Source organism: Alligator sinensis, unplaced genomic scaffold (assembly GCF_000455745.1).
Source record: "Alligator sinensis unplaced genomic scaffold, ASM45574v1 scaffold1146_1, whole genome shotgun sequence".
NCBI lineage: Eukaryota > Metazoa > Chordata > Crocodylia > Alligatoridae > Alligator > Alligator sinensis.
Genome location: NW_005842696.1, coordinates 776,311 through 786,750, shown reverse-complemented (window position 1 = coordinate 786,750; position 10,440 = coordinate 776,311). Strand labels below are relative to the sequence as shown.

Below are 10,440 nucleotides of genomic sequence, written 5' to 3'. Positions count from 1 at the left end.
CCGCAGGAGGAGGGGGGGGGGGGGGGGCGCAACACGGGGACCTGAATCAACCCCACAGGGGAAGGGAGTGCACACAGGGCTAGGGGTTCAGGAATTTGGCAGCAGTAACTGTATTAATGGCCACCATTCCCCTGCTGTCAAAATTTCCAGACCTGTGGGGAACTCCATGGGCTGGATGAGATGCCTCCAAACAATCTCACAGAGTGGAAGATGAGCAGTCATGCAAAGACTCTAGAGAAGAACGTCACGGTCCTACTCAACTAAAATTCTAAAACCAAGAGATGAATTGTACCACTGTAAATTAGCATTAAGCCAAACTCCACCTTCTATGATTTTTACTGCTATCTTTAAGAATGAGTGTGCCAAGTTTCCTCAGCTCTAGATATCACAGAACAGACTGAACACCAAATAGAATAAGAAAATGTATGTCAGTAATGAAATTAAACTGATATAAATCACTAGGAATCTGGTACATTTCAAGTTATCCTGCCAATTTTGTTTAACTGCTTTTACAAACACATTTTTCTAAATTGTAGCAAATCTCAGATATGAAGAAATTAGCAAAATACTTCAGAGCACTGTGATTTCAAAGTGGAGGGTACCCCATTCTTGGTTAACTGATATCAGGTATTTAAAAATAAAATTTAAAAAAAATCATAGGTAAGATACCCTTTATTGATCCCAGCCATTTTGAGTTCAATAATATATAAACATTGGAAATAGGATTACTATTTGTGAATATTTGCATTTTAGTAGAGATGAACCAGACAGAACAACATTTAAGTGTATGGGAATCTGAGGGAACTGGGACCTAAACTATCAGAAACACTGGAAACAAAGACAAAGAATGAAAGGAATAGGAACTATAGTGCTTGCAACACAGCTCAGTGATTAGTCCAAAGATTGCAGAAAAGGAGTATTTTTTACAGTGATTACATATGAGCTATTTGTTCTATGTATTCCATGAACATTTCATTAATTCAGAATTAAGACTAAAAGAATTATATTCTTTAAGAAAATTGTACTATCTTTAATAAAAAAAAACCCCAACAAAATACCTTTATGTACTGTCCCTACAAGATGTGATTTAAAAAAACCCAAAACATTCTCTTTTAAGATTCTATATGTGCATCTGCAGTTATGTATATGTGGATGATCCTAGTGCTTCTTCTGTGTGTCAGTCTGAGTGTTACAACATAATCCATCCGTCATAAAGATTCACTTTCAATAGTGCTCACAGATCAATTAAAATATGATTTTATTATGAAAAGTTATTTACCAGTTAAAGCTGCATACTAATAAATGTAGAGGCTAACCTTTTAATTTTTTTGGGAAAGGCACACATTGAGACATTTGGGGCCTAAGATTATTTTTATCGCTAGCTGCAAGTTACTTATTTCTAGGTCTGTGTGAAGTGGAAAGTATTCACTTTGGATTCAGCCATTTGGAGGGACAGCGATTTGATTCAGTGATCTGAATCACTGCCCCGATTCGATTCGGCCAAATCCGAAGATATTCAGCAATAGACTATACAGACAGGCAGTGTAAGCAGGAGCAGCTGAATGAGGCTGAATCTCCTCCGAATCGAATCGGCTACTGAAGCTGTGCACAGCCCTACTTATTTCCCCATGGACTTTCTATAAGTTATAAAATGTTTTAAGGAAGTAATTTAGAAATACCTCGATTGAGAAGGAGGAAGTGCTACAGCTAATGACTGAGCAGCTGATTCACTGGGCATCCTCTGGACCTTAGTGTCTGCTGTCAGAGCCACACCTTGAACAAGAAAACATACATCAAAAGGCCAGATAAATCTACTAAAAAAGGCTACTAATGTTTTTGTTTCTAAACTTATATAACAGAACAATTTGGTTACAAAATCCCTCTTTGTGACATGTTTCTGTAACTAGATGTTCAAATGAATTTTTTTTCCTATACTAAACTGACAACTTGTTTGTCTCAGGCCCCCTCTACATGTTAGTATTTGCACATTTAACTAACTGGTTAATTGCGCAATTACGTTAGACCAGCTATACTGTGCAAAGCACCTATCATACAATTAAAAGCTCCAACCAGGTATAAAGTTAGACCTCAAAAATGTGTACTATCTTTATAGCTGGTTGCTATCAATCTTTACAATTTGCAAATGTAGAAAGGAATAAATTGAGTGATAGCAATCTGCCAGTTCTTTGGCATCACAGGATGCATTGCTCTCTCTCTAGTGTAAACTTCTCTGAAAAAGAACAAGGAGGAAACCCCTGCCCAAAACAATTCTGAGCACTAGATTCATTCCCCTTACCCAACAGCACCCAGGAGAAATACCACCCTCTCTGCACCTCCTAGGCAAGCACAGACCAGATGAGCAAGGACAGCCCTGCCAGGCTGCAGTATCCTGAGCAGAAGTAAGCACAGGGTGGAGGGGTGGGGGAAATCACCCCCCACTTCCCCGCACAAACCCAGGACAGCACAGCCCAGACTCCAGGGCAGCAGAAGTCCCTCCACCCAAACTTCTCCCAAGGGGCAGGGGCATCTTGCTGGGCTGTAGCAGAGCCTGAGTTTCCTAGACATCCTGGGATCCTGGGGGATGACTCCTTAATATCTTCAGTGATGCTGTTGAACAGCAAGTGTTCCCTGAACTGGCCAGCAGCAGCAATGCAAGTTGTTATTCCTTTTACATATTCATCACATGAGGAAGGCTCTGCCACAATTGAAATAATGTCTAGAGCCACCTTTAGACTATATAGTCTAATGATGAAATCAATCACTTGAATTTCTACTAGAAATACTAGAAAGTCCCTATTTTCTAAAATATTTGATTTGAAAAATAAAAACAAAGGGTTTAGAACCCGCAGCTTTGAATCAATCAAAACCCCTGTTCAAGTCAAGATAGGTGAAGCCTTCTCTATTCTACTTTGGGTAACTATAAGTTAGAATGACTGCCTATTCACTTTTGAAAACCTTTTTTCTTTAAATCCTCCTGAGAAATGCTTCATTAGCATACAAAGCATCTTTATTAACAATTCACAGATTAAACTAAAATTACCAAGAAAGCTGTCTGTATTACTGACATTAAGTCTGACTTCTTCCCTTTTTATTGGTTTCAGCTTTCTTGTTTTTAATTTATATCTAAAGAGTGTTCCTTTTTATAAAAAAAAATTACTTACCAGGCCCAGGTGGATATGGATGTGTCCCTGTTATCATATATTCAACTTCTTGTCCTAGAAAGTAACAGAAGTTTATTGATTATTTTACATTTTATATAGAGCAATAATTAAGTGACAAATTACAAAAATCAATGCAAGACAGCATTGGAAGAAAGAGCAGTCATGCCAAAGTTGTAACACTATACTAGCACTACAGTATTTGAGTACTGTTCCTATTCATTTGTTCTCGGTGTTTTCTAGAATTCATCAGAAAAACTCCATCTATGAACCAGTGATGCCACTGCTCACTACCAAGACTTGCCTTTATGAATACTCTAGTCTACCACAAGGTAACTAAAGAGTAAATTTTCATATAACCAAGGATTTATTATAGAAGTTGACTGGAGGAAAAGTATTTCATTACTCAGCAAGTTCATGCTCCTTCCACATACAACACATACATGTATTTTATAGATTAAACACTAATTATCTGATTCAAACAACTTGATTAGCATGTGACAGTACAAATTAAAAAAGGAAGCACAAGCTCTTTTGCATTTCTCAAGAAATTGATACCAGTCTCTCACCACTCCTCACTCCCAGAAGATTTTCAAGGAACATCTTTTAAAAAGAAAATCTCAGCTAGAATATGAAAATATTAGGCATTCTTGAGACATATTGGACAGTATCAATAGGAAATTTAAATACCCCAAGAATTGTGTTGTGGCCCTAAAGGGGCCTTACTTGAAAGGTAAAAGACATCATAACACAAAGTTATCCAACCATTACTCTATTTTTACTTACACACTTAAAGGGAGTTTGAAATTGTTCCACTACACTTTTAGCAAACACTCTGCATGTTAAACTATCAATAACATTTGTACTACACCAAAGTAGGCTGTTTACTCTCTTTGCTACCATTGTGAAAAACATGTTATGGCACTTCCTTCTTTATGCAGTACCAAAACTTACAGTCTAATATTGACAAAGACTTCCCTTGTTCTGAATCACTTGCATTCTAAAAAGACAAGCTTGTTACACACAGGACAATAAAAATAGATAGTTTTCCTTCTAAATCTCTCTCTAAATTAGAATGATCCTAGAATTATCTTGTAAAATTATCATAGCAATTCTAAGATTAAATTTCATATCATAAGACAATATTCAAAATATACACGCAAAGGCAAACTAACCTTGATTTGCAGAATACTGTTTATGTCCATAAGGATCCACCACACCCTGGGAACCCTTCTCTCTCAAATTTTCCTTCAGTGTAGGCATGTGCAACACAGAACCATACTCTGTGTGAAGCTTAACTGACATCTTTACCTTGTGACTAGTTGAGAGAACAAAATTTATTAATACTTGATCTTCTGAACAACTGCAAATTTTAAAATGCTTTGGAAATCATTTCGAATCATGTCAGTTCTACTGCTTTCCTTTCACCACCACTAGATAGTAGTTCTGCTTGAACATACACAATCTGACTTGGATAAAACAAAGCAATTACTTGTATACACTAACATTTTAAGACGCAGCAACAGGCTAGTGACAGCTATACTTGCCTTTCTTCATCCAACGATACAGGTTTTGCATTATCAGCCACAAACATATCATGGGTCCTCTTCAAGGATCTGAACACAAGAGTGTGCACAGAATGTTTCTGTACATCCTACAAGAAGCCATAACAAAAATTTAAAGAAGAATCAAAAACAGCAATATAAATTAAATAAGGTAGTAATTTTTCTCCTTAGTAATTAAAAAAAACAAAACATAACAGACACTACTGAATTTGTAGAAGAGTACACTGCCATCCTTAGGAGCTGGGAGCTACAGATTTGCCCCCTCACTTAAAATAACGCTCCTTCCTTGAGATAGTCTCATGATAAAGAAGAGCAGGCCAAAACTGACCAACTGTGTTTCCAATTCCAATCACTGAGGCAAATACAAACTGAAGATAAAAGCTTGTCCTTCACACTTACTGGTTCTATGTTTATACATAGACAATAAAACAAATGGTTCAGGCGCATCAGTGGTGTAGGCCTACTCATTTGATTGCAACCACAGAGCAAACAAATGGCAAAGAAAGATCATTTAAGAACTACCACACAGATGATGGCACCTGTGTGCATGCCTCTTAGCAGGAAACAGCATGTTCTTGTGGATTCCAAAACCTGCAGGCCTTGGTTTATCAATGTAATTGCTTTGCTTTTTCTTGAAGTACAAAAGCACCATTCAAGAACTAACAAAATTAAGAATACCAAAGTCACAGAATCAGGGAAAATTAGGGTTGGAAAGGACCTCAGTAGGTCATCCAGTCCAACTAGGAGTGCACTGATAAAGATTTTCTTGGCCAATACCAATGGCCGATTATTAACCAGACATATCAGCCAATACCAATTCAGTAGCCAATTTAAAGGAATGCAGCTGGGCAGGGCGGGCTGCAGCAACACTGAGAGGAGCGACTACAGGGAATTTTTTGGGTGGCTGTAGCCCACCCCTCCCAGGACTGCTGTCCGTCTCACCCCCTCCCATCCTGAGTGCAGCCCAGGCCCCCTACCAGGAAGAGGACAGCCCATGACCCCGCAGCAGGCAGCCTGCCCTAGCCCCACGCACAAATCCGAAGGTGTGTGTAGTAGCCCCTGAAAGAGCTGCCCACATTTACCGCCCTGGCTAGGCAGTGTCCCCAGCCCTTGCCCCATTCATTCCCTCACTGTGGGGACCTCAATCTGCCCCCTCCCCCCCCACACTACATCCCTTTACCCTTCCTCCCATGCCTTCTTCCCCAAAGACTTACTAGTCGGATGCTGCTCTCCAAGCTGCCGGGCTGCACTCCTGGCCACGTGCATGCTGTCTGTGTGCATGCATATGGCATTTATTGGTAACATTATCAGCTACACTGGCCCAAAAAAGGCCAATTGCTGATAATGTTAATTCTCCTTGTATTAGTGCTGATCTGATATGTGATCAATATATCAGTACAACTCTACATCTAACCCCCTGCTCAAAGCAGGACCATTCCCAATGAGATCATCCCACTCAAGGCTTTGTCTAGCCAGATCTTTTAAAACCCCAAAGGATGGAGCTTCCACCAGCTCTCTGGATAACCTGTCGCAGTGCTTTACTACCCTCCTAGTGAGAAAGTTTTTCCAAATATCTAAGCTTCTTAATATCTTCCCTTGCCACAGCTGAAGACCACATCTGATACCCAAAATTACGTTTCTCCCCCAAGATCCCTCTAGTAGCCTAGGACACTGACCAGATGTTGAGTTCACCTCCCACCAGGGAGGGAAACACCCCTTGCCCAGCACCATTTTAGGGGTCCTCCTCTGCTCAGCAAAGTTCTTTGAGTAGATGTGACATCTTTTATTGGACCAACTGAGATAAATATATACAATAAAAGTATATATAATATAATAAGAGATATCACATGCATTCAAAAAGCCTGGCCTGCCTGTGTCCTCAAAGCAACACAGTTGCAACCAAAAACTCAATTCCTATGCTAGCGCATTTGCCAACCACACCATATGGGAAGTGCTGGTGGTTGTAAACGACCGCAGGTCAGTCCCTTGTCTTGGTGACAGGTGCAATGCCAACATGACGTGCAACAAGGCCACCTGGGTGCGGTGACCTTGCAACCTATCTTCCTTGTGCTTTACTGGCCGGGAAGGTAGGCATTTACAATACATTTATGGTGCGGACATAAGCGTCCGAACTCTTCAGAGTCAATGCATCCTCCCCGCCCCTCAGGCCCGTGGCCGGGCAGAGGCTGCAGGAGGCCGGGGCTCAGGCTCGAGCTCCAGCACTGTGCACGGCCCCTCAGGCCCCTCCCCCACGCCGGGACACCGGCCCGAGCCCCACCCCGCCCCGAAGACTGGCGGGGAAATGCGCGCGGGACCGGGCGCTCACCTCCACCATGGCGCCTCCTCGACAGCAGCCGCCGAACCGCTATTAAAGCACTTCCGGCCCCTGTCGGAAGTGACGATACCACGACCCGCTCGCGAGAGCCGGCGACATTAGGCCGCGCTGGAAAGGGAGGGAGGAGGAGAGTTGGGGGGGGAGAGGCGGAGCGCAACATCGCCCAATAGGGGGAAGAAGGGGCGGGGCGTGAGGGGAGGGGGTGGGTCGCGCCCTGGCTGACTGCTGGCCTTGACTATGGGCGGCCCAGTGAACCGCGGGTTCGAGCCCCGGCTGCCCCAGGGCCACCCCGGGGCCCTGCAGCCCTATAGCCAATTTTGTGAGAAGTATGAGGCTTGAGATCTATATAGAGGAGTTTCATAGATTACCTTCAAACTTCTTGAAACTGAACTAATGTCTCCTGTGGCAGGGGTGGGGTACGAATCTGTAGCGTATACAATTTTGGCAGCGACGCATTACTATATTAAAACATCAGCTTCATAGTGAACAGTATAGATAAAGTTGCAACTTGGTAGCGGGGTATTATTGTATTGTAACAATAGCCTGGTAATCAATCTTATAAAGTTTAAATATAGCTTCCATTAAAACTCACTTCTCATAACATTTTTAAATGTCTCTTTTTGTCATTAAATTATCTATTCTATCCATACTAGATGTTGCAAATGTGTATGAATTAGCTTTGTTCTAACAAAGTTACAGGCATATGTAATCTGAATCCAAATCATAAGTGGCAGGCCATCTTAAATTGAAAGAAAATCTGAAATCACATTTACGACATTTGATAGGTTTCAAGATAGGTTGAGAGGCTGCTTTAATTATATATGAGATCAGAGCTGACCCACCTCTCATTTTTCAGTGTAATAGGCAGAATATCTCTGGATTTTCCCCCACTTTCTTTTACTCCAAAATAACTTACTCAAATTTGCTAAAACTTTAATCTCTCCCCCCACACACACACCCCCACACCCACATACACTTTGAAATTAAATTCTGAAAATTTCACCCAAAAGAGAAATCTTGAATAAAGTTGAAATCAACTGAAAAAAAGACTGTTGGGGGGGGACAGCCAGCGGCACATGTGCCCTAAGTGGCATAGGCAGCCTCTGTCTGTGGCAGACAGCAATTCAGGGAGGCGGCAGGGAGCTGCAGATAGAGCAGAAAGCAGAGCAGCAAATCAGGCAGAGGAACAACTGAAGGGGGAACTAGGAATGGATGTGGGTCTAATTTGTGATATGCCTGCCAAAAAAGGTTGACACTTACTGGTTTAGAATTTGTATATTTTGGCAACTTCATCTACAGCTGCTGACTTCTATATTTTTGTTTTAGCCAAACAAAAATGCCTTATTTCTACCATCCAATGTTGCCGATTTCTTGATGGTGACTATATTTAACTATATAACAGCTGTATAGAGCTGGTGAATGTAAGTATATATACTAATTACAATGACACATCTTGAACAGATGAGTGCAGTAGTTAGCTTTCAAAAAGATGCCCAGTATTTAACTCAGCCTTTATAACACTGGTTAGAGCCTGCTGACAAGTGTGTCTGTACTGCCAAAGTGAGCAAATGTCTTTATAGGATTGCTCTGTGAGTTTGGACTTGATGTCTTGTGATTTAATCCAACTTCTTCTTTGTGCTGTGTAATGGAGGAGTATTTTAGAAGAGTCTAAATTTTTAATTGGAGCTCTGCTGTATTAAGATTTAAGTGTGAAATTAGCCTAAGTGAAGTGTAAAAAAAGAAATAATTCTAAAACTGTAAAATGTAACTTTAAAAGGAAAACTGTACTGTTATGTCAAATTAGGATAACTACATCAACTAACAAAGAGTAAATGCCTAAAGAAGCAAGGGCCTATTTTTCAAAGAGCACATTTTCACTTACCTTTTAACATACAGTTACCAAGATAATATATTTGTAGTTACAAGCATCTCTTTATGTATCAGCATTATTTATACATATACATCCACATTGCTTGCATTTGGTCTTTAATAAAGGCAGAGAGAGGGAATTGTTATCCTTTGTGTGTCTACATGGCAGTTTTCCGTTAAATAAATAGCCTTTTTGTCACTTATACACTTTACAATTCTGTTACCGATATTGTGTGGTGGATATGTAACTGTTGCACATACCCATTGGCCAATGCATAGGTATAAGAAGTATAGGTTTCTAGGAAGTGGTTAGGTGGTAACTGTAACTAAGTGGTTAGGACATTTCCCGAGGAAGCATAGAGGGGGTGCTTCCCCCTTCTAGGCCACAGAATTTGAATCTTCTTTTTGACCACTGTAATGGGGTGTACCCCTCAGGGGTGGTCATGGCTCCCTGGTGGCCCTCTGGCACCTATCTGCCTACCCTGGCATCCTAATCTGGCTCCTCTCTCCCTCCTGCCATGCCTTGATGCTATAAATTGATATGTTATTTAGGAGACTGCCTTTGGGTAACCAAAGTCTAATCATGGGTACCTTACTTCCCCCTCCTCCTTCGCAACTACAGGTCTGACCAGGCAGCACAGAGGTCTACCCCTCTCTCCCTCACTCTCATTGTCTGCCTCTATCATTGGCTGGGACCCGGCCCTGTTGGGCTCCAGCCTACCTGTCTTTAGTCACTGCCTCTGGCCTGTCTGGGCCTCAACCCCACCCAGGTCTCTGGTCCACTAGTCCTCAACCCCCTCCATGGCTAATACTGGGTGGTATTAGCAGTATGAGCAGAAATAACAAAATGAAAAGTAGACCCCAATCAAGTTAACATAAAAGGTCTTTGGGCTGTACCCTCTCTCCCAGGCCTCTCCTGGCCAATGTAAATGGTCACCAGTCCCCTAGGTTTGCTCACTCCCCAGGGCTCCTCCTGGGTTAACATAAACAGCTCTCAGTCTTCTGGGTGCCCACTTCCCCAGGATCCTTCCTGAGTTAACACCAAGAGTCCCCCAGGGCTTTGCATGCACTCATTCATTCAGTCTTTCTTCCCTGATAGGGGCTCCTCCTTTCAGGCATCAGGTGCTCTTGCCAGGCTGGCATTCGTTCCTGGCTCTCTGGAACACTCCATCCTTCTCAGCCACAGGGATGGGACTGGACTGGACTGGACTGGACTGGACTGGACTAGGTCGGTCCTCCCCTCCCTCCCCCCAACCTTCCGCTCTGGGTGGGAGTTTATATCCTAGTCATCTCTGCCCCTTTGGTCAGCTGGCCAGACTTCCTGTTCATCTGGCCCAGTGTGACGGCGACGGGCCGCCGTCACGGGTACAGGCGGAGGACAGGCAGGACAGGGGGGCAACAACACCCCCTCAAGAAAGCCACGGGCCGGGCTACTCACCCCTGGGAGGGACGGCGGCGTCGGAGCTAGGACCGCAGCAGCAGACGCGGCCACCATTACAGCCGGGCGAGGCGG

At 42.6% G+C, this 10,440-nt stretch overlaps 1 protein-coding gene across 1 annotated transcript in view; it reads right to left on the bottom strand.

Moving 5' to 3' along the window:
- Positions 1-7,151, bottom strand: part of PLRG1 (pleiotropic regulator 1) — a 24,615-nt gene extending 17,464 nt beyond the window's left edge. Inside the window, exons 1-5 of the mRNA XM_006034058.3 lie at positions 7,050-7,151; positions 4,706-4,812; positions 4,334-4,476; positions 3,162-3,215; positions 1,680-1,773 (exon numbers count right to left, since the gene is read on the bottom strand). Coding sequence (XP_006034120.1) covers positions 1,680-1,773; positions 3,162-3,215; positions 4,334-4,476; positions 4,706-4,812; positions 7,050-7,058 — 407 coding nt within the window. The 5' untranslated portion in view covers positions 7,059-7,151. The remainder of the gene's footprint in view (positions 1-1,679; positions 1,774-3,161; positions 3,216-4,333; positions 4,477-4,705; positions 4,813-7,049) is intronic.
- Between the last annotated feature and the right edge of the window lie 3,289 nt (positions 7,152-10,440).